The sequence below is a fragment of the Schistocerca gregaria genome, chromosome 1 (assembly GCF_023897955.1).
Source record: "Schistocerca gregaria isolate iqSchGreg1 chromosome 1, iqSchGreg1.2, whole genome shotgun sequence".
Taxonomy (NCBI): domain Eukaryota; kingdom Metazoa; phylum Arthropoda; class Insecta; order Orthoptera; family Acrididae; genus Schistocerca; species Schistocerca gregaria.
Window position 1 is genome coordinate 895,761,957 of NC_064920.1, and position 25,181 is coordinate 895,787,137.

General features: G+C 35.6%; 1 protein-coding gene across 20 annotated transcripts in view; it reads right to left on the minus strand.

Moving 5' to 3' along the window:
* Positions 1 to 1,152: 1,152 nt before the first annotated feature.
* Positions 1,153 to 25,181, minus strand: part of LOC126274109 (calcium-transporting ATPase sarcoplasmic/endoplasmic reticulum type) — a 93,864-nt gene continuing 69,835 nt past the window's right edge. For 5 of the 20 annotated variants that reach the window (XM_049977092.1, XM_049977094.1, XM_049977096.1 and 2 more), the window contains exons 13-20: positions 24,507 to 24,719; positions 24,181 to 24,401; positions 22,748 to 22,883; positions 21,857 to 22,009; positions 19,272 to 19,405; positions 19,070 to 19,187; positions 13,846 to 13,963; positions 1,153 to 2,456 (exon numbers count right to left, since the gene is read on the minus strand). In XM_049977092.1, the coding sequence (XP_049833049.1) occupies positions 2,422 to 2,456; positions 13,846 to 13,963; positions 19,070 to 19,187; positions 19,272 to 19,405; positions 21,857 to 22,009; positions 22,748 to 22,883; positions 24,181 to 24,401; positions 24,507 to 24,719 (1,128 nt within the window). In that variant the 3' untranslated portion in view covers positions 1,153 to 2,421. Of the gene's footprint in view, positions 2,989 to 4,944; positions 5,010 to 11,704; positions 13,964 to 19,069; positions 19,188 to 19,271; positions 19,406 to 21,856; positions 22,010 to 22,747; positions 22,884 to 24,180; positions 24,402 to 24,506; positions 24,720 to 25,181 lie in introns of those variants that run through there. The other 15 variants (XM_049977087.1, XM_049977083.1, XM_049977086.1 and 12 more) reach the window with 4 other exon arrangements.

A 25,181-nucleotide genomic window follows, 5' to 3' on the forward strand; every position in this document is an offset into this window, starting at 1 on the left:
TCCAAATTATTGCTTCAGGATGAATACTGTATTTGAAACAGCAACACACCTAAAAAACAGGTTTGGATCTTGAGGAAGCCAGATGTGTGAAATAATGAGTTGCAGAGCAAACTTTTGAAGTATTTTTCTTGCACAATATAGCTAATGATAAAAATTGCAAATGCAGAATATCTGATGATTCAAAGTTGCATTGATCAAAGAAGGAAATTAAAAACTGTCAGGATTGGAAAGGCTAATACTGAAAATGAGAACAAAAATAGGAGTTAATGAAGAATGGGGCAAACATAAACATATACTTCTGGAGCAACTCTACAGAGATCAGTAGAGGATACTTCATTCCAGTATTAACTATTCTCCATCCTATATGTTTTAAATCGGAGGAGGGGAAAAATGGAAAATCTGATATCACAATTCTTCTGATCCCCATTTAAGTATCGTGAGTACCTGTTATCCTTGTATAACCTAGACTGATTTTTAACAATACTAGCATTGTGTCGCTGAATCCCTTACATTGTACTTCAAGCTGATTTGACATGGACCTCGAAAACACTGGGTTGTGTCCTATAAGAAATGCAAGATAAGGCACCTTGGGGCCAAGAGTTAGAAACTGGAAGAGGGAAGGAAAGAAAAAGAAAAACTACAGAAGAATCAAGCACACATCTAACAATCTAAGCTGGACAGAATATGCTGGAAGTCCAGGGTGGTGGTCTGGCATGCTTCAACTTTCCTTTCTTCACTACCTTGCCTATATTTTAATTCTCTTGTGTGTTTCAGACAAGGAGCCTTCTTATTGTGAGAGCTGAAGTTTTTCAGCAAATGATATTGAATAATATTATTAAAAGAAAGAATGAATCAGTGCATCTCCATTGAAAAAGGTCACTGCTTACTAACAAGCACATTTTGCATTTTAACCTTCCAAAATTTCCTTTAAATTAGCAGATAATTCTCTTACATTACTCCATTTCAAAATCTCATTGATTAGTATAGTGATTACTATGGATAACATAACTTAGCTCAGTCAAAAGCAGTTATTTATACATACTGACCTTCTGTGTTGAAACCCGGGAATGAAGTTTTTTCTGCTATTGGGATGCATTTGTACCATTATATTAAATGGATACGGTACACAGGACAATACAATAAAAAACTGAAGAGTCTTTATCACTATTATATTTTTTGGATTTTATTGTACAAAACATGAAAATCTCAATGTCACATTATCAAAATGTAACAAAGGGAAACAGACTTTCCATATGAAAAAGAATAATGCGGGTTCCGTCCAGCAGTTTCTTTAACAAGATGAACAAATATTTGTGGAGTGAAGAATGGACAGTATGGGCGAGAAAAATAAACACACTTGTTCCCTAAAATAGTAAAATGGATGATATTTAATGGTTCAATGACATATTTATGATTGTACATAAGTCTTACCTCCCACACATCATCCAACAAGATTTATACTGACACACCCATTCACTCAAAAAAGTGTATACATGTTTGTTATATTTATATACAATATGTCCAACCAGCAGCATGAATACTAATGTAAGTAATGACATGTAAAAATCTGATAACAGTTTGTGTGGTAGTTTTCCCACTCTTATGAAGTTTGCAGTCCACTACAGGCATCTGTGATTCTCGCCCATAGACCAAATTAGCACGAAACTCCACAGGTACTTCGTTCTGGTATAAGTTTACACAATTCATCTTTGGTTTCAAAATATATTTCAGTATTTGTTTATTTACAAACTTTGTTTCTCTGAATTTATACAACCTTAAACACATTAACCCTCCTTTTAAAAAGAACGGTTTTATGATTCATTCACACCATCACAGATTCCAGACGTAGTCTTCGTATGGATTACTTCGTGCAATACAAGGAAGATAATGGAGAAATATTATTTCATCTTCTTCGTGTTGCTGCATTTTCTTCTCTTTGTACAAAATTACACAAAAACCATGGCAGAAGTAATAGGACAATCAGGAAAGTGGCTTCCACGAATGTGACTATGAAATTATGTGAGCGAGCCTGTCCAGGGCTCTCTCACTCTGCATCACCCTTTATGCTCAGTATTTCACTTGTAATTGATGCCGAGGACTGAGAACAACAGGAAGAATGTATAAATTGAATACACAGACAGTGAACCATGTTAGTGTTGTTCCCACAATTAATTGAGGCAGAGCGGATATTAGCATGGTGACTTGAGAAAGCAAATTAGTTTCACAATTACGGAGTATTAGTACAGAAACAGAAGAATTAATATGCTGTACTTCCGACATGGTTATAACTTGAGTATGATGGTGAAGGGTTTCCAAAAAAAATTGTTTTATAATCTACAATGAATATGCCTGTTACAGATCTCTTTAGCAGAAAGCACTGTTTTGCTTAAAGCATGTTTAGATGCTGTATGCACTGCGAATTTAATAGGCCCATTTGTCTACAACAACTTCACCAACTGCAAAAAAATACAGAAATTAAAAGAGTTAGTAAATTTTCTACAAGATGTATTAAAATTGAAGGTTTAAGCTAATAATGTATTATGCAAAACTTACAACTAACTATAAGCCATATTATGAAATATTTCAAGTGCAAAAACAAAGCTGTTCTACTCAAGTCATTTTGCTATATTCTTAGCTGCAGCTGCTGCTGAATGCTGAGAAAAGCAAATGCTATTAAAAGTTGATAAGAGTATCTACTGCAAAAGCGGAGTAATGGAGAAAATATTAGCTGCAGTTGATTTTTGCTGGCAACACAGAGAGATGCAATTTGAAGAAAGAAATTACATAATATTAAGATTCAACAGCTTCTCTGGAAACTACTGAAGAGCTTTACAAATGGGAACAACATATATGGAATAGTTTCACTTTCAGTTTCTTATTATTTGAGGATTGGTTTTATTTTTTGAGTTTTCATTTGCCAGTGATTTCCATTTTATAGCACTGTTTTACTTAAATCTCACCACTTGTCAGCTACTGCATCTGGGGTTGCTGCGGAACAAGAAAAGTGAATTCTTGAAATGTGTGCAATACCAAGACAAATGAAAATAATCAACACATTACAGATGAATTAGTGACAGTATGACAGAAGCATGATGCTATACACCGACATTAACTGTACAATGTGCCTGCTACAGTGATGCAAATCTACAAAATAATGCCGTTTAGTCATTTTTAAGCAATTAATTTGTTGATATACCCATTACAAGACAAGGTTTACATTCATTTCAAATGGCAAGACACATTTCTAGTACATACAAGTAATGAACCACTAGGGGTTGAAACATGAAACTTTCATTTAATACGAAGATGGGTGGTAGGGAGGGGGAAAGCTTGTGTATCACAACTGGCAACAAAAATATGCAGTTGCAGTTACTACTCATACTTTGTGTAAAACATGATAAATGCTATGAGTTTAAAAGTACTAAGAGTTATTTCAGTGAGTTTCTCTCTGTCTGATTCTTAAGGACAAGAAATGAAAGTTGTCATGTTAACACAGGAATAAAAGCAACTGCAGTGTACAGGTCACACAAATTTTAAATTACATCTGAGATAATCAACAAAGACTTGATTCAAATCTTACTTTTTAGTACAAATATGCAACAATTTTGCCATTTCTCCTTTGGCACACAGCAACACTGCAGTCAGTATCCTGCTTTTAACTTTTATGTAGCACTCTCTCTCTCTCTCTCTCTCTCTCTCTCTCTCTCTCTCTCTCTCTCTCTGTGTGTGTGTGTGTGTGTGTGTGTGTGTGTGTGTGTGTGTGTGTGTGTGTGTGTGTGGGGGGGGGGGGGGGGGGGGGGGATAGCAGTTATTACATATACCTGGTGAAATGTGCGCCATTTGATGATGATGTAAGCATAAAGTTGTTTTGAGTATACAAATTACATGCAAAAATGTGATAGTTGCTATTCTTGTTGTCTATAATACATACAACAGCAAGTGTGTTCATACAATATGCATATTAACTAAAATAAAGTTTTCTGCTTGAAACTTTTACTTTAAGATTTCTATGTGAAAGAAGCTTGCATTTATACAGCATTAGTTACAAGAGCTCCTCACTGTTTAACTACAACTCCGAATCATGTTCCTCATGCTTCTAAGCACAAATGTAAAAAATATGACCTTTTTAAACCATTCCTCTGTTAATGACACAAACACCAGATTTTCTTTGTACATTACTTAGTGTGCAGCAGCAGTAGCAGCATCATAATTAATAAGCACCTATGTATTATCCCCTGTCACTTAAACCCATTCTTGTACTAGTATTACAAATACCATTTCTCTGCAGCGCTAATAACTGGAATATCCATTACTCTAGCCCATTATTTGCTGAATTATTTTTACATGTGTAAACATGAGTACAACATACTCCATGCAGTGTGTAACAAATTTTGTTATGCTGAATCAAATTCACAGTGCTGTTCTTAATGAAAAGACTTATTTGTATCTACGTAATAACAATATCAAAACTTCCTTGAAAAATAGCTGTCTAACTACCTGAACAAGAACTAACAGTGAGAGAAGTTATTAATGTATAAATATATATGCCAAACAACAACATAGAAAGCATAATCTAAATCACATAGTAGTACTGAATTAATAGTTCTCTCTCATAGGAACTGCATATTATTTTATGAGGAAAACTGTAAACAGACCAGTAGTGAGTTATTTTTACTTGTATAACACTAAATTATTTCTTCAGACACACAAGCTAATTTTCAGTTTAAATGGTCATTGTTTCCATTTCCTCATCCAAGTATATGCAGATCCCGCTTGAAACAATTTTTCCATATTCTTGCAGCCATCACCTGCAGACTGGAAACTGTGCAAAGAAAGCAGTTAGCAGAATACATAGTACACAATCAAATGAAAATGTTATTTTCCACAGAGCAGACCAGGACGCAGCTGTACAAAACGGGAAACATAGAGGTTTTCTATACTCACACAAGGTTCCATATGAAGGCACTGGGGTGATGAATTTGGGTTAAACTCCTTAGTTTAATGGAGCACTGAATAATGTGGAAAAAAAAGAATAATTTTAATTAGAAGAAATTTGGGAAATGAATTATTTTTTAGAGGTAGGTTAAGAATGAAAGAAGAGGCTGGAAGATGGGTTAAGATAGTAGGATGGTACAGAAATTGTGTGTTTGCTTAGGAAGGAAACTAGGGTATCATAGGAATACACATGAGAGTATGTACAGTACAATGGTCTACACTGTAATCATGGATAAACAGACTTTGCATTCTGCTTAAGTAAGTATACCTATCAAGGGTCTCAATTTATGGGGAAGAAAATTGCAGTTCATTACACATGACACAAACTAACACCAAATAAAGAAAAAAAAAAAAAGTAAATAGGAGACAGTCAATATTAAATTTTGGTGTCACAAAAGCACATAGAATACTTCACAAAAATAAAGAATTGATAAACTTACTGTTCTGTCGGTTGAACTTGTTTAAAGTTGAGTTCTCTTTAGTGCCTTAGAACTATGTATTTCTCTAAAATGCATGCTAGGGTGGTAAATCATGGAAATTCTTCAAAAAATTGTCAAACCAATACATGACTCATACTGCTAGCGCTTGTGTTAGTCTATCAGTACCCCTAAAATATACAACGAACTCTCTGTAAAATTTCGAGATTTATGCACACGTGTTCCAACTATATTCATGTATATGATTTGTTATCCATGAAAAATGTCTGATAGTTATGGTTTTCCAATATAGAGCTGGTCAGATCAAATAAAGATTACCGGAGGAAACAGATATATGAACAATGTATAGTCACATAATTGTTGTTGTTGTTGTTATTATTATTACTACTACTACTATCATTTGACTTTGGCCGTTACATTACACTTACTCTCTCAGACATTCAGAATATGGTAAGATCATTTTTTAATTCAATAAAGTTAATTTCTCAGCTTGTATCTTTCTTCCCCAAAAGCAAATCTGTGTGTATCAAAATTTGAATACTTCATATTTTATGTTTATACATTAATCTGCTAGTCCATCTGCAGCAAAATACAACAGTTTCTATTCACGATCAAGTAGAACTCATAAATTACGTGATCTGAAATTTGAATATTTGAAGACATTCTCTAAAAATATAATAGTAGCACATTACAGATCTCATAGGCTGGAGTTCACATAGGATGCCCAAAGAGAACACTGAACAAACAAGTATGAAAGTTAAGATAGTAAGGTTTCATGCAGAAGTATGATGCTACTTAGACTGGCATGTACAAAGTTGTTCTGAAGCACATTCATTTCTGGAAAATGAAAAAAAAATCAACAGCATTGTCAGTCTGTATGCATCATACGACCACATCAGAACATGGAACACCTGATTAGGACTGCCGTTAGTGCTGTGAGCACAGAGAAGGCACCATGGATGAGCAACTTGGCTATGTTGAGGCATCATGTGCCAGCCACAGTACAATGGAGAGCCATTGACAGGCTTGAAGCATGTGATGCCCATTGAGATGGTCAGATACACCACTGTACTTCTGATTTAACAAAAATTGCGATAAATTAATGTATGACATATCACTTTGAGCTCTGTACACAAAAGACTTCATTTAAGAGTACTACATGTTGGAAGACTAGTCATATGGATACCCATTACAATTTACCATAGGACAACATTTTACAGAAAGCATGCCAACATTTACTCTGGAATATTTGTCTTTCAATGTGATAGAAAATACATTTCAATTTGGTAATAAAAAGCTCCAGAAGACACTCAAGATGGTGATGTTCATCTGATGTGTATGACAAATACAAAGTTTCTCTGTGGTTCGGATTACACATTAACTACAAAAAGTAGTTGGATGAAATGGTTTACAGGTGGGCAGGTGGCAAAGGGAATGCCAGCTCCAAAGAGTAAAGGGGGAATGTATTGTGCTGTTTAATGAAAGATTTGGATTAGTCACTGATTGTTCTGTTACAGGTCTGTTCCACAACTGCATATCTATTTAAACCTCTAAGTGTCACTGAAGTACTGACACTGTTTCAACTACCCCTAAAGACAAAGAACATGACCTCTGTTTACATTTTTCCCTTATTTCAGAGACTGTTCAGATATTTGAAACTCAACTAAAAATGCCATCTCAATAGTAAGCTATTCACTAAGATGTTGAAATGGAACGAGGTAAGTGACAAAAATTTTATCTTTTTTGAAACAGTCTCCAGAAGAACTAGTGCCGAATAGTTCAAGTTATATGTTACAACCATTCTAAAAATATGCATAAATAGTGCATAAGATCAAAAATGCTATTACCTGTAGCATGACTCACCTGGTTTAAATTGCTATTTATAATATATTAAGACACTCACCTGTTTTATGAATGAAATTTTATTCTGACAAGGCAATGAGTAACTCCAAAACTCAGTGATGTCATATAAAGCTGGTCCTGTATTGCCGTTTGATGACAACTTGGGCCATGTAAAACTCAACACCTTTTAACTAAATATATTTGTGGGAAAGGGAAATTACTGCATTACCATGAAAAAGGGCACATAAATTGAGCAAACATGCAGCTTTAAATGACTAGTAAAAGTGAGCTGGTGTAATTAGTATAGAGGATCAAAAACTGCTGTTTCCAGTGGATTTTTTTATTCTCTCGTGATATACTCACTAAAAATCATTCAGTTTTTTCAATAAGATCCTTTCTGAACAAGGTTAGAATTACTATCAGAAGAAATATAACTTCAGTAAGCCAGCCACCCATACACCCTCCCACCCACGCTACGTGTTTCTGGGCAGGTTTCTGCAGTGTAAATTACAGTTTCAAAGATAATTTCACAACAGCAAACATTAAAAATTTCAAAACTGATACCAACAGCACCTTCCGTTAGAAAAAGTTGTAATAGGTTTGTTAAAAACCGTAATAATTATACAGCAGCCTGTTTCTGAACCACAGGCAATCTCCTACTTGCAGAAAGGCCACACTAATATTGGGGACACTTTCTTGATTTTTAAAATGTAACAAGATTAAAAAGTATTTTTTTAATAAATTCAGTATTTTCTGGAAATAACTATTCTGACACCCTACTCTCTCTATAATAAACATATGATGTTTTGGCATTATGATCTAATCATGACATTTTAATGGTGCAGAAAGGTAATATATAACTATTTTGCTGTATTTATTAGGCATCACCAAATCAATTTTTGAAACAGTACATCTCATTCTGCACACAATGTATCCCTTAAGTTTTCTTTGATAATTTTGAAACAAATGACAAACATTTTCATGGTTTGTTGATATCTGTGAATTACATAACTGAGAGAACTCCCAGCTAACATTCACAGCTGCAGGCCAGTACTGCACCTACTATTCAAGTTGTGTCAATAGTCAGGCGCTTGTGTTTGCCTTTGATGTGCAACTCAACGCTTGTACCTCAAAATACAAGCATAATGATACAACTATGCTGTTTCTCCTAATATCAGCCACTTATACAGTCTTGTTTTGCGGATTTATACATGCTATCTGAATTTAAAAAAGAATTCCATTCCTTCAATATACTGACTATTTGATAAACTATGATCAGATTAACCCATATTCCGATATCAAGTTTTTGCCACCCTTAATATTTTGAGCATGTATATGTATTTTACGGTTAGCTCTTATAAGGTGCTTCTCAAACTTTCTGCTAAAATGTTCACAGGTTCCTCCTCCTGAATGGTTCAGTTTTATGTCAAAATTTGTTGTGTGACATTTGGGGTCAGTAGGATAATGGGAAAGGGTTGTCCTGGGCCTTCAGAAGTGGAAAATTAGGGAAAAAAATAAAACCATCAACTTCACAAAATATTATCTCTTTTATTACTTGGTGTAGACCTGTTGTTTACTTCATTTGAATTAACTGATTGCATTCTTATCTCGTAGCTCACATCTGTTGAATTACATGAAGGGTCAATGAACACAGGACACAGAGAGAGAGAGGGCAGTGAAAGTTGTTGCTTTTCACAAACAAAACTGATTCACTCCAGCCTTCTCACACTTTTGTGGGAATGTAACATTAGTGGCATAAGCAATGTTTTCGTCTTCATGTCTTTTACAGGAGATAACATATTTACTTAGGTATTACAGTCTTTTGTTGTGTCTATCTGCGATGCAACATCTCCACTATGCGGAGAAGAAATCTATTCTTTTCATAATATTCCATTCTGGATTTTCCACTGATCTTTCTTAGGTACTATGCACATGAAACAAATGGAGGTGAACAATCATCTGTCAAACATTTAAAATTTGCAAATGTGTAAATTAACTGTACATCAAAGTACCTCACTGCATGTGTGAAAAGTGATGATTTTTTGGAGAAAGTATGCATCTGTAACAGGGGCTGTGAAACTGCTTACCAAAATTACAAGTTCTGTATCAACAATGGAAGCAACTGCGAAATTATGCTGGATGGTCACTGGAGGTTCATAAACAAACAGAAACTTGCAGACATAGCACATGGTAAGCAAAGAAGTTCATTACTATGCAGATGCTAGATTTTCATCAGTTAACAACTGGTGAAAGGGCCAAAGTTGATGCATGGAACTGATCACCAGTTATTTGAGAAAGCGAGGGAGCAGAAACAGCCATGAAGAGGAAAGAATGAAATGAACATGTATGTATGTACTTTTGACATACATCTTATACACAAATGTATTTGAAAATGAAACATTACATGTAATTATTTTCAGAAATGTTTCATGGAAAGATGGGCTGTGAACACACAGCTCTAACTATATCAATCTTGGAGGAAGTCAGTCTGCAAGCGGTGTTAACGAAATCTCAACTAGAGTTTAGCAGGAAATGGTCAAGCAACATGTGGTGCAAACTGATATGAATGAATCTCAGATTCTGTTTGAGATATTTTCAAAAAACAGCAGCCTAGAAAAGATTATACTAAATTTCTAGAACTACAGAGTCTCTTGTTGAAGCTCCATTTCATGGAGTATCTTTCCATGACCCAGGAAATATTCATTAAGCAAGATTTTTATTGCTTGAAAACATTTACGTTCTGTATCATTGTTTATGCCAAAACATCACATTTGAATTTCAGTATACTTTCGAAACTTTTTAAATATTCTGTTGGTGATCATGATATCTCTAATGTGAATTAAAAATGAAAATTGTCAGAGCATTAAAAGGATTCATGTAAGAATCAATTAAATCCCAAAAATTAACAATATGACTGAACAGAATATTTTTAATAAAAAATGCAACAGAGACATGTGTACAAGGACAGTGTTTCTAGCTACAGAAGGTGGTCTTACGAATGCTGGCAATTGATATTAACAAAATATGATAAAAGTCTAAGGAAAAATATATTCCTAAATGAAAATCTGCCATCAGACAGTGCCCAAGGCTTAGAAAAGCATGAATAATCAGATAGAATCTAGAAACTGCACAGAGTACTGAGCATTTAAAATACTCAAATATTTCTTAACATATATCTCTCACTGGAACCTGTATTACCTCAGACATTTTTATAGTCACATTTCCGATTTTTTAGCCAATAAAATACATATGATAACTGGAAAATTTAAGTGTTTTTTCTTCAAATTCCCTTTGACATAAGTTATTTTTCTACTCTGTACTGTGATGAATGTTTTAAAGAACTGCATTAAAATTTGGTAAGGGATGTTGCAGTTCATGCTTATAATTCTACAGGAATAATGAAATGTGTTAAATAATGTTTTAAAATAATTCAGGATTACATTCAAGTACATGCTTTCTGTTAAAAACAGTGGCAAAAATGATTCACTTCCAGTAATGATATTCTAACTGTATCAGAACCAAATAATTATCAGGTTGAATTACAATAAAATTGTATTTTTATTGTAATCAAGATTGTTGAAAGTTTTCTTGGCCAATTAAATATTACCATTTGCAACACTGAGAGAATACAATTTGTAAAACGAGTTAAAGTCCAAATTACGTTGTAAGTGTGATGAAAATAGCAGAGAGAAACATACAAGATGCTAGTAATGTAGTAAGTTAGAAGTCTCATACTACATGACAGAATAACTTGTAGAATACAATTAAAATGAAAACTTGCCAAAGACATTTAGATAGGAGGAGAAATTAATTCATATGGAAGCCCACGGTAGGCGATAATATAGAAACTGTTGTGTTACCATCTTTTGGCAGCACAAAATCTAAACTTTAAGGAAAACACCAAGGACCAATTAACAGGCAGCACTCATAGTATCAAAAATTGACTGCTACCTCCACTTGATCAGTTCTACAATGAAACGTAAAAGGAAGCTATGATACAATTAACTGCTCAACTTTAGAAAATGAGCACTGTCCTAGACTGGACAGGGGAGGGGGAAGAGAGAGATGCTGGTTAAAATTGAGCTGCCTGGTTTTTGGTGGTGATCAAACTTTATCTGTGTGTACAGCATGTTAATGCCATGTAATTCATTCAACTAATCTGCAAGACTGATACCAAGTCCTACTGAGGAATTACTGTAGTAAGCTCTAGTGAGGCAGCAAATATAACAGGCATCAACTTCGAAAAACAGAGAGGAGGGTGAAATGTTATATTGAATTGCTGGAAATTGCCTACAGCATCATGTATGTTTCTCAGTACCATTTGAATTATTAGGAGTTCTTTCTTAAAGCAGTGATCATTTTTGCATGAATATTAAAAGGAATAGGAATAGGCACAAAACTAATATAAGGCATTCATCAAACACAACACATTTAAAATATCTGTTTATTAGTAACAGTTTCTTTGTAACAAGGTTCACAATTACATTATGAAATATGTACATGGCATTGGATTCCAATTTCTGATAATTTGTCAACTCGTGTACGGTACACACCAGTTCAAAATGAAGGGAACATACAAACGACAATAAGTCATTTTGCTCTTATGTATACTACTTACAGAAACCATCATACACAACTGGAAGAGATGGAAATGCAACATACTCTACCTATTTAAATTATCCTTTTTTTCAGTAAAGTAGTTTGTGAGCAGACTGATCACATTTTTAGGACAGGGTCCAGGACACCTCGATCACAAGAATTAATACTATGTTGTCTAGCAAATCCTTTCAAGGACTGCAGATTTAATGTCTTTCTCACACAGATACACACAAAAATCATACTTACAAAAGTCCGAGTCTTGCCCAATGATCAACACCCAAATAACAACCACCTAAACACTTCTTTTCTGATTTCATAAATAATTTAATCATCATGCAGCAAAAAATTTTGTCTTTCCAAAATTCATAATTCACACTCAAATCACTTGTTACCTGCAATTTTTGGGAGATAAATTGCAAATAAAACTCAAAATTGATTTTAATATTACCATTTTGTTGCGCTTTAAAAAATCGCCATGCACAATAATGAACTGTTCATTAACTTTAAAAGCAAACAAATTTTTTTTCTTGTAGCACTCAGTCCATACTAGTCTTCAATAGAGGAAGAAGTGCCATAGGATTAGCAGGTTTCAGGTGCCGCATGCAAGGGTAAGGACACAGAACAAATCAAGCAGCAGTCTGTATTTGCTCCATAACTCAAGTGCTTCTTGCAGGTGGGAAAGATGGTTGTGGATGAAAGCAATAAAACAGGCAAAATCAGGTTTATATGCTGAGGCTTTTGAAAGATCCATGTAGACTTATGCACTTTTACTTTTTGACTTCTTGACCCAAACTAATAAATTCTTGTTCCAATTTGACCTCGATATACCTGCATCATGAAGTAAACAATGATCTCTTGATATAAAACATAAAAGTTATTACTTACTAAATATAAGGCACGGATTTAAACAATGTGTTGACGTAGATTTACTTTACATAGGTAACCAAGTGACTGATGATCTCCCAATTATTCTAATATTTCCTTTTTTAAAAAAAATAACTGCTGCTTCTCAGATACAAACATGAGAAATAAAGTACCCTCTAAGACAATTTCTAAATAAATAAATAATTCTTCATCAGCCAAATCTTATAACTACACAATAAATAAAATTATACTGCAGCACTGATAAGACTATTCACAACGTGTCACGAGATTCTTGGCAACTTAGCAATCAGTGCAATGTTAGTTACCAACTTAAGACCATAAAAAAAAAAAAAAAAACTAGGAAGCTCGTTACTGTGCTTATACATACAGATCAAAACAAACTCTCACCACCCTTTCCTGAACAGTAATTATTGTCACAGGTTTAAACCAAGTTCACATATCTGATCCCATTCTTTAAGTACTGCACATAACTTAGCACAAATTAAGAGCTTACAGCAACCTTTTTAAAAAATGGGGAAGCATCCAGATGTAAAAAATACTCTTTCCACAAAAAAGATGCTTGGGTTTTAAAAAAGGCACATATCTACAGTTACAAAAAAAATCCATTACACTTGACAAATGCAACGGGGACAATGTATCAAAAACGCACTTCAGCGATGTCACTACACACTGTACAAAATAACCTACAAAATTCTGGGCTTTTGTACTGTTCACTGTAAGGGCAAAAATGCATTGATCCCAGCTGATTTCACTCTGAGCTTTCAAACTCAGTGGCACAATCTACAGCACACGCTTTCTCCCTAATCTCTTCATCCCCCAACAGCGCAATGGACAAAAAACATATTCACTCGACTTCCACCATTTTTCAAAATAACACAGTGAATCACTTTTGCATTCTACATGTCACATGCTTTGTAAATTAGTGTTCAAGCAATCCATGGTGTTGGGGGTAAAGTTGAATAAAAGGGTTTTGGATAGTTAAAAATCAATCACTCAATGGATTTTTAAATTGGGGATATATATAACAAACCAAAGAACACCCCCCACATAAGAACAATCCAGTGCATGGTTAACAAGGGGCTCTCACCATCTGTGAACTTTCTGGCGACAAACTTGAGCATTTCATCAAGAAGAACGACTGGAATGGAAAACTTCAATACTGTTATCCACTCTTCAACTGACAGTGGCGTCACCTGGAAGACAGTCTAAGAGAAAAAAAATATATATATATTTAGTGAGTACTTCAATTATATTGATAAATACAGTACATATTTAATGTAGATTTTAATAGTTTTCAATTAAAAAACAACCAATTTGGGTTTGTTCTGAGCTACATAATCTAGATACATAAACTCTGTATAATAATTTCAACATCATTAATTGTTTCATTAGTTCTCAAACAATTGATTCCATGGTTATGTTATGCAGTTATGAAATTAATTACTGTTTTTAAGGCAAAATGTTTCCACTACCTCTTTTTTTTTTTGACCCTACAAAACATTTCTTTGCTGTTTAATTTCTATCAACCTGTAACATTATTCCTATGGTTCCCTAGTCTCATATTAAAAGATCTCTTGGCAAAGAAATACAAATTATCTGTGCAGCCAACTCCCATCTGTACTTTTTTTTAACTGCATAAATTAAGAAACAGGATGAGCAGATATTTGTAACTCCACTTGTACTCTGCTTTCTTCAATTTCCACCTGCAGTACGGAATATTGCTTTTGGGTAATTAAACTAGACTTAAATGTATTTTCATATGGCAGAAGAAAGGGAACAATCAGATATCTATTAGGATTAGCACCCACCAGGTCCTACAGAAAGTACTTTAAAGTCTCAGTATGCTACAGAAAATTTGGAGAAATTCAATATGAGATATGATGTGCACAATACCAGTAACATTTACTTATATAACTGGCCTTCCTCAAGACTTATTTTAAGCCATAACAACAATAACTATTTACGAAGGGAAGTTGTCACTAAATTAACATTCCAAGCTCATACAATACCACCAGGGCTCATTCGAGGACATTTTTCCAAACAAGTGACACAATTTGGTGACCCTCCAACCATCCCTCGCAAATTTGTTGCCTTTCATTAGGCTCCTGGTAATCTAGCATTGTGAAAAGAGGTTGTGTTTTCTTTTTTAATATAAGTTATACAGCGGCATTCATGGCAATAGAAATAAATTCCTGAATATTACTGCAATGCTAAATACTACAAGAAAAAATTCGTTTCCATTTCTTGAGACTGAAAATGTTTTCAGTGGAAGCAGAAAGAACTAGAAATATTATATTGTTATAGCTTTGATAAAAATGTTCTGCTTATTAAACTGAGTGGAAAAAGTGAAAATATAGAATTTCTGTATCTTTTCTTTTCTTTTAGCAAAGGGACTTTTTAATTCTATAGTTCGCAACTTATTTCTCCGACGTCAAAAAGTGATAAATACAAAAATCTTTTTAATTTATACTGATCTATTCCAATGTCCAGGTTGTAGGTTTTTCAGGAAGAAAACTAATAACTATCTTGTAACTCATTAAGTGCATAAGTATTATTGTACTTCTTGTAGAGGTAGGCCCTGGGTGAAATTTCAGCCCTCTTAGATGAAAATTTAATCAGAAAGTTTACATCTCAAATACACTTATACTAACTAGTACAATATTTCATACTGAAGTCAGTAGCAGCTCGTAACCACACAATCACAATTATTTGGTAAATAGCTAGTTTGCTCTTTCATGTTTACTCTAGCCATGCTTCTATTATTGTATACATTCACTCATTTCAGTTTTCATTACTAATGATACACCCTATTTACAAATTTTGCATTTGGGCATGATAGGCTCACCAAACAGCTGCTTGTATTGTTTGGGCCTGCAACTGGCTCTGCCTATCATCTACATCAACATCTACATCCATACTCCGCAAGCCACCTGACGGTGTGTGGCGGAGGGTACCCTGAGTACGTCTATCGGTTCTCCCTTCTATTCCAGTCTCGTATTGTACGTGGAAAGAAGGATTGTCGGTATGCTTCTGTGTGGGCTCTAATCTCTCTGATTTTATCCTCATGGTCTCTTCGCGAGATATACGTAGGAGGAAGCAATATATTGCTTGACTCTTCGGTGAAGGCATGTTCTCGAAACTTTAGCAAAAGCCCGTACCGGGCTACTGAGCGTCTCTCCTGCAGAGTTTTCCACTGGAGTTTATCTATCATCTCCATAACGCTTTCGCGATTACTAAATGATCCTGTAACAAAGCACACTGCTCTCCGTTGGATCTTCTCTATCTCTTCTATCAACCCTATCTGGTGTGGATCCCACACTGCTGAGCAGTATTCAAGCAGTGGGCGAACAAGTGTACTGTAACCTACTTCCTTTGTTGTCGGATTGCATTTTCTTAGGATTCTTCCAATGAATCTCAGTCTGGCATCTGCTTTACCGACGATCAACTTTATATGATCATTCCATTTTAAATCACTCCTAATGCGTACTCCCAGATAATTTATGGAATTAACTGCTTCCAGTTGCTGACCTGCTATATTGTAGCTAAATGATAAGGGCTCTTTCTTTCTATGTATTCGCAGCACATTACGCTTGTCTACATTGAGATTCAATTGCCATTCCCTGCACCATGCGTCAATTCGCTGCAGATCCTCCTGCATTTCAGTACAATTTTCCATTGTTGCAACCTCTCGATACACCACAGCATCATCTGCAAAAAGCCTCAGTGAACTTCCGATGTCATCCACCAGGTCATTTATGTATATTGTGAATAGCAACGGTCCTATGAGACTCCCCTGAAATCACTCTTACTTCGGAGGACTTCTCTCCATTGAGAATGACATGCTGCGTTCTGTTATCTAGGAACTCCTCAATCCAATCACACAATTGATCTGATAGTCCGTATGCTCTTACTTTGTTCATTAAACGACTGTGGAGAACTGTGTCAAACGCCTTGCGGAAGTCAGGAAACACGGCATCTACCTGTGAACCCGTGTCTAAGGCCCTCTGAGTCTCGTGGACGAATAGCGCGAGCTGGGTTTCACACAACTGTCTTTTTCGAAACCCATGCTGATTCCTACAGAGTAGATTTCTAGTCTCCAGAAAAGACATTATACTCTAACATAATACATGTTCCAAAATTCTACAACTGATCGACGTTAGAGATATAGGTCTATAGTTCTGCACATCTGTTCGACATCCCTTCTTGAAAACGGGGATGACCTGTGCCCTTTTCAAACCTTTGGAACGCTTCGCTCTTCTAGAGACCTACGGTACACCGCTGCAAGAAGGGGGCAAGTTCCTTCGCGTACTCTGTGTAAAATCGAACTGGTATCCCATCAGGACCAGCGGCCTTCCCTCTTTTGAGCGATTTTAATTGTTTCTCTATCCCTCTGTCGTCTATTTCGATATCTACCATTTTGTCAACTGTCCGACAATCTAGAGAAGGAAGCACATTGCAGTCTTCCTCTGTGAAACAGCTTTGGAAGAAGACATTTAGTATTTCGGCCTTTAGTCTGTCATCCTCTGTTTCAGTACCATTTTGGTCACAGAGTGTCTGGACATTTTGTTTTGATCCACCTACCGCTTTGACATAGGACCAAAATTTCTTAGGATTTTCTGCCACGTCAGTACATAGAACTTTACTTTCGAATTCATTGAAAGCCTCTCACATAGCCCTCCTCACACAACATTTCGCTTCGCGTAATTTTTGTTTGTCTGCAAGGCTTTGGCTATGTTTATGTTTGCTGTGAAGTTCCCTTTGCTTCCGCAGCAGTTTTCTAACTCTGTTGTTGTACCACGGTGGCTCTTTCCCATCTCTTACGATCTTGCTTGGCACATACTCATCTAACGCATATTGTACGATGGTTTTGAACTTTGTCCACTGATCCTCAACACTATCTGTACTTGAGACAAAACTTTTGTGTTGAGCTATCAGGTACTCATATCAGGTACACATATATGCCTAAATTATAATGAATTCAATTCAAATGAAGAATTCCTAGAATCAGATGATTATACATTTTTCCTCAGTGATTAAGAAAACCTTTTGCTTCTTACATAAGCCAGTTATTTTCTGTGACCATGTGTGTAACTCATTATTGTATGTAACTTTACCTACAGTTCATAAACGCTAATGAAGCCAATTGTATGAAAAATACTGAAAGGTGAATAAGCATTCCAGTTCTTTCCACCACTGAAATCAAATCATTCGTGTCAATCTGGTTCTTGGATTTCTTTTTAACCTAACTAACTGAGATAGGGATAATCAAAGAGGAGAAGAAAACTGTAATTACTGTGAAGTTTATGCAGTCAAATGCTTTTCAGAGTGTCAATAAAAGGGAAATTTCACTTTTGGTAGAAACTTGATGCGATTCCTCCTATTGTTAAAAACCTCATCTAATTTTTTCTCCAAAGTCTATATTTTTGCTTAACTCCATTACACCTCCATCCGCACTTATCTCTTTATCCAGTATTTTTCTAGACCATTATTTTTATTAGTCACCCAAGATTTCTTAAGTTACCATTTCCCCGCTAAAGAAGAGAGAGAGTCATGCCAATGGACCTCCTGGGTCAGTACTTTGTCTTTCATTCTCCCCAACTTGTGCCCCATCCTGTATTACATGTTTAAATTCCTTGTGCTTCAAGTTGCACTTGGTCAAAACTATTTGCAATCACTACCGATGCCAGATACACAGCAGTTGTAATTGCAGTTTAGTTCTTGTGATTTTGCCTCACTGTAATTTGGTGCAACCTAAATCTTTCCAATTTTGCAGATGTATTTCCTTCCTGGGACAACTAATAATGTGTGCATTGTTAAACATTAGTCCTATTTTGCATATCCTCAGTTAATTTTACCTGCTGCAGTGGAGGCGATGTGCATCTCAGAACAGATTTAAGTCTCGCACCATCATAACACTATCTTAGTCTTTTGTCAACTTCAGCAGTTATTCCATTTCCTCTCCACTTCATCTGGATGGTGGACAATGTCTCTTCTCACTGATTTGCAATTACTTCTCTCAGTTAATGCAAAAAGCTTTTAGTGCCCCAACTCAAACTACTCTTGGCAGTTTACTGTACTTACTCTATCAATGAACAATAAGCTATGATTAAGGATAATGTGAGTAACCCTGTCACTTCTAAGCAATAACACCTATGTGGCCCACTATCATCACTTGAAAGCCCTGACCACCTTTACAACCTCTTATTTACCACCAATGACATTATGGTAACTGCTAGAATTATTAGTAGTCATGGTAGTTAATCCACTTCATTATTAGTAAGGAACATATGCTAAATATTTATCATACTTACAGACAAAATTTCAACGTAAAGAATGACAAAGTGAAGCGTAAAAGACAGGGCCATGGAAGCCATCAGCCAAATGTTGGACCATGGAGGCATTACGACGAGGGACTGGTTCTCTGATAAACTGCAATTCAAGTAAAGCGTCAAACATCAAAATCTATTTGCCTGTTGTATAGGTAACAGAAATAGGAGCTGTAATAAAACATACCTGTTCATTGCGTTGAGCATTTCAATTGTGACAAGAACTGACAAGGCCATTGTCATTGGGTGTGGGTCATTAAAAAGCTTGCAGTCAACACCCTTGAAATCATCACCACCTCCAATGCAAGCCAAATGGTGAGTCTGCAATGGAGTAACACTTGTTTCTGATAGTGATAAACTTCTAAAAGCTCTAAGGCTAACCTTCCTCTACATAACATTTATCATTTGAGAGCCTGTCTTAAATCCTTTCAGGAAATACACACACTATTTCTGAAGGGATAAAAAAGATGATGATAATGCATTTCAGAAGGCAAAGAAAATGTACTTCCATTACATTAAACCAAACTCTATTTACAGCTTCAATACAACAAGGTTTCACAAGGTGTGCTCTGAGGAGGAGGAGGAGGAGGAGGAGGAGGAGGAGGAGGAGGAGATTAGAGTTTAACGTCCCGTTGACATCGAGGTCATTAGAGACGGAGCACAAACTCGGATGAGGGAAGAATGGGGAAGGAAATTGGCCGTGTCCTTTCGAAGGAACCATCCCAGCATTTGCCTGAAGTGATCTAGGGAAATCACTAAAAACCTAAATCAGGATGGCCGGACGTGGGATTGAACTGTCGTCCTCCCGAATGAGAGTCCAGTGTGCTAACCACTGCGCCACCTCGCTCCGTGTGCTCTGTGGAACAATTTTGTTCCATAGGAAGTGAGTAACTGCTCTGCAAAAAACTTAATATCATGACATCTTTTTTTTCCTGTGTTGTTACTGATGATTTAAAATTGAAGTAATCACTGAAAACAACAAGTTTTTCTCATTTTTTAAAAGTAGTATTAATCTTCAAAATACACGAAGTATTATATCAGGATTCTCAAAATGGAGTAAATGTTTGGGAACCCCAGCAATATAAGCATGCAGTAGAAATATTTGTCCCTAAGATGTACAGTATAATCCCGCTTTTATGTTCCCAGAATTAACATTTTCCCGCTATTTACGGCATTTTTTTTATTGTTCCTGTCAAATTTCCTATGTCCACAATGTTAATTTGCACCCGATTTTGTGTCAACAAATTGATCTTTCCCGCGATTCATGCGTTACAAAAAATTTTTCATGGAGGGGGGGGGGGGGGGGGGAAACCACTGGCATAATGTTGGCTGTCCAGGAGTGTTTACAAACATTACATGGTTAAGTTTATTGACACCTGGGCACTCTACTCAGTGGATTTTAACTGGTAAACATGTAAAAGTTGGGACACTTCATGCCGTATCTCTCGCCGCTGCCTAGCTATACTTGGCGTGGTGGCTGATGGGAGTAACTAGGTTTTTTTTCTCAATAACCAATCACAAAGATTTCCAAACTCTCTCTACTATGCAAATGCAGTTTCGTGACTCTGTGTGTGTGTGTGTGTGTGTGTGTGTGTGTGTGTGTGTGTGTGTGTGTGTGTGTGTGTGTGTGTGTGTGTGCGCATTTTCCCACATAACCGAGGAGGCACAGTACCTGATAACCTCAAAAAGACGACTACTTCAAGAGATGCAGAATAACACGTTTCAAACCCCCTTACAAAATACTTGTGTATATATTTGCACTTGACAATGAGAAAAAATTCTCAAAACGTGTCATGCTATGCATGAAAAAATACATAGCTAGTGCAGTATTTCATTATTTACATAATGAATGACAGCTGCAGAATTTCAGGAACATCGATTATGATGAATGAAATTGAGTGAAATGTTCCTACTTCCCAGACCGTTATCCATGCCAGCTACATCAGCAGTTTATATAGGATAATAAACATTTATTAGATAATAAACAAGTCCCTGACAAGTCTTTGATGCTTGTTATCTACATATATCACACAAAGTAAAAAAAATGCAAGGGGGGTAACCTGTACATAACTTACAGCTTAAAATGTTATTTACATTTTACATTTTCCCACATTTTACACCTTTTTTTGAAGTCCCTTCAAAAGTGTAAAAAAGGGGTTTCACTGTATTTATAAATTAATTTATTGCTTGTATCTGCCATTCATTTGTCACCTCTGGCGACCAGTGAGTCACAGTGTTGTCTATCTTGGTATTGTGTAACTATGTATCGAGTTTACGGTTATAAAATTAACAAGCACAGCTTCTTATACAAGAAAATATTGAAAACAAATATTTCATTATCAAACAATATGAGTGAACACTGGATTATTACTTACTTCAGGACCACTTCTAACACATACACACAATAATAATAATAATAATAATAATAATAATAATAATAATAATAATAATCACAGCTTGGCATTAATTCAAGCCTGGAAAGAATATTGTAAAATTTCTCCAACTGAACTCTTATAATGGTTTGTCAAAACAATTTCACATATATCTCCTCATCATGGTAATATTTATACTTTTCGCAATAGGCTGAAAGTGTCAGCCAAGCAACGACTGAGTAAAAAAAAGGTGTGCCTGTTTAGGGAGAATTTTCAGATCACGAACTTCTGTAGATCTTTGCAACCATCACATGTTATTTATAAGAGAGATTAAGACCGTAAAAAGACAGGTACCCAATACTAACTTGCATGAGATATAAAGCAAGTAACTTCAACTTACAACTTGGTAGTAAGAGAGCTGGGGACCATTAGGAGAATACATGAACCACCATGCAGCAGCACCGACAGTCGCAGCACCCACATAGCCACCAATTGCCATGTAGCGGAAGAACAGCCATCCAGAGATCAGACCCTCATCACTCTTGCGAGGTGGCTGTAAAATGGCATTAAACATTTGTAATAATTTGAGTTCATGTTTTGACACACACACACGGCTTAACTATAATTAGATTTTTTTTATTGTTTTAAGGCATTAAACTCCTGATTGTACTTCTGGTTCTCCATAAAGAAATTAAATGTATGAATCCAAGTCTTTCCACTGCAAGTTACTACTGTATCTTACTATTAAGTTACACAATAAGCCGCACGAACATGCTGTGATCTCTCGTTTACAACGTGTTCTACAAAAACTGTTTCTTACCATGTTTAAGAAAAATGGACATATCATTTCTTAGGACTATTCGCAGTCTACCCAGAACAGCATGATATTACAAAGATACCAATTGGACGAGTCTCAAACAGTTTTTTTTTAAATTTTATTTATTTATTTTATTTTCATTGTAGAATTGGGATACAATTTTTACAACAGATCCTATATGTTTATCTGTCTGCATTACAATTATATATCTGAGATGAGCACAGCATGGTTACAATTCAGTGACACTACATGTCTCAGTGTTTACCAACCGTGGTATGTTTAGTTTATGAAATCCATCAATGACTACTATCAGAGGTTCATAAAAAACCAAAACTTTACATAGTGACTGGTGGCAAATTTGTCATCTGTGACACTACAGATAGCTGTGCTTGTTATATACATACAAGTACATAAATACATACGAGCGACTAACAATAATATTACAAAATTTATCTCTGCTAGTAATGCCCATACCTTGTTCATGATGTCAAGATCAGGTGGGTTGAATCCCAGTGCTGTAGCTGGAAGACCATCAGTAACCAGATTGACCCACAGCAGCTGAACAGGAATGAGTGCTTCAGGAAGCCCAAGGGCAGCAGTCAAGAAGATACTGTGAATAGATCGGTTTCATTTGTAATCTGAATGCAATGTGGTGATTATTTACATGCAAACAAAAATCACTACAATTTATCCAGCTATAAAAAAACATTCACCTGTAATGAATATCATCATGATAATGGGATTAGATTTGGTGACGACAGATTCCTACTATGAAAACCATAAGTAACCATGCAGATTGTAAGTAGCCGTTTATTCTTAAAGGTATTGCTCTCTGATTGTGTGTGTATAAAAACAGTGAACTTATTGCGGACAGAAAACAGTGAAAACTGTTATTAATAAAATAACCTTAAGCTTCTTGAGCGAAGAATTTTTTCTTGAAAAGTTGGTGAGGTGAACAATAAGGTACAAAGAAGGATGTTGCTAGTGACTTATCTAATATTCCACAATGCTTAATACAGTGAATAACTGAGAGGTTTCATATTATTATGTGCTTGGCTGTTTGTTTTTAATAGTGAAAACTGTGAGCTTGCTAGCATTTTTTACTTATATTTTTAATTTTTTTACAAAACCGTCTCAGGAAACCCTATTAGGACAGCAGCAAATCTTTCAGCCGGTGGTGTGTTTTATTTACACTTACTTCCTTGATGTGAATATTTGAAGTCATGGCCCAAATCACTATTAGCTAACATAAATCAATCTGTGCAATGTCACATTTGTTGGTCAACACCAGTGACAAAGATAATGAAATCCAAATTAATGCTATAAAGTACTGTTTCACTGTGTGGTAAACATTTCCAATTTCACTTTGGTAGTAATGATGTGTACGTTGCTCAATATATGGGTAATTTAATAGAAGACATCTTTAGTGTTACAATATGTTGTAAACATTAGACAATTGTTTGACCTATACATAGCTAGTTTTCAGTTAATTGGTAGCGAGATACGAGGTGCACTGTGGTTTTGAGTCCACGTTAAACTGGGACACCCCCCCCCAAATCCCACCATAACTGGCTAGGTAAATCAGTTCTGAGGTTGGAGGAAGTTAATGTCACACCAGCCCTAACAGGACCACAGTACAGCACCGAGTTGTTTAAACCAGTCTTCAAATTGATGACAGCTTTACCTCTGTAATTTTGTTAGTGGAAAAACAAATTAACATTAAAATGTTTTCTTCAAGGTACCTTGCCTTGGTACTGATGTTGTATACACAAATTTTTCTGAATTTAGAAGTAGTTTAGTTTTTTTATAACATAATAAAAAATTATTATGTTTTGAGGATAAATAAGATTTCTTGAGTGGTTTTACTTCAAATTAAAAAAAAATGTTTATTTTATAAAAGAGCTCACCTGACAACCTCACCAATATTAGAGGAGATGAGGTAACGGATAAATTGTTTCATGTTGTTGTAAATTGCACGACCCTCCTCAACAGCAGCAACAATGGTGGAGAAATTATCATCTGCTAATACCATCTCTGATGCAGATTTGGCTACAGCAGTTCCAGAACCCATGGCAATACCAATTTCAGCCTTTTTCAGTGCTGGAGCATCATTCACACCATCACCTGTCTACAGAGAAGACATGCTCTATCAGACAAGCAATTAATGGAGATACAGTGTACTCTTCTTTCAATAACATTTGTTTGCATACCATCTGAAAATAAATTAACATACCATTGCAGAAATTTCATTCATGCTCTGCAAGTATTCCACAATCTTTGACTTGTGGGCAGGTTCAACTCTGGAGAAAAGACGAGCCCTAGCAACAGCAGCTTTTTGTTCAGCTGGTGACAAGTCATCAAATTCACGACCAGAGTATGATTTGCCAGTTGTGTCTTCCTCCTCAGTAAATACACCAATACGCCGGCAAATTGCTTCAGCTGTGGACTGTAACATATTGAATGTTAGTATGAGTAAAACACACAAACACACACACACACACACACACACACACACACACACACACACACACACAACTTCCAAGTTTACAGGTGCTAAGTTTATAGAACACTTATGCAGTTTCATACTTAGGATACTTATTTTTCATACACCGTAGTTCCTTTTAATATTTGATATTCTATCATAATAAACAATTATAGTTCTGATATTAAAATATATAACTTATGAAATCACAAAAGTCAGTAATTTTTCTAACATGAACATGAGCTTGCATAATCACATCATCAACACAAAAATATTTATAATTATAGTGTTATAAGATTATTTTGCATTAATTTCACACTGTCTAGCTTCGACTAAAAGAAATATTTTCAACTTGTTTGTCTGATTTCTACAGTTTTCATTTCTAAGTCTTCTGCAGTACCCCATATCACTTACTCTGGCAGTGAA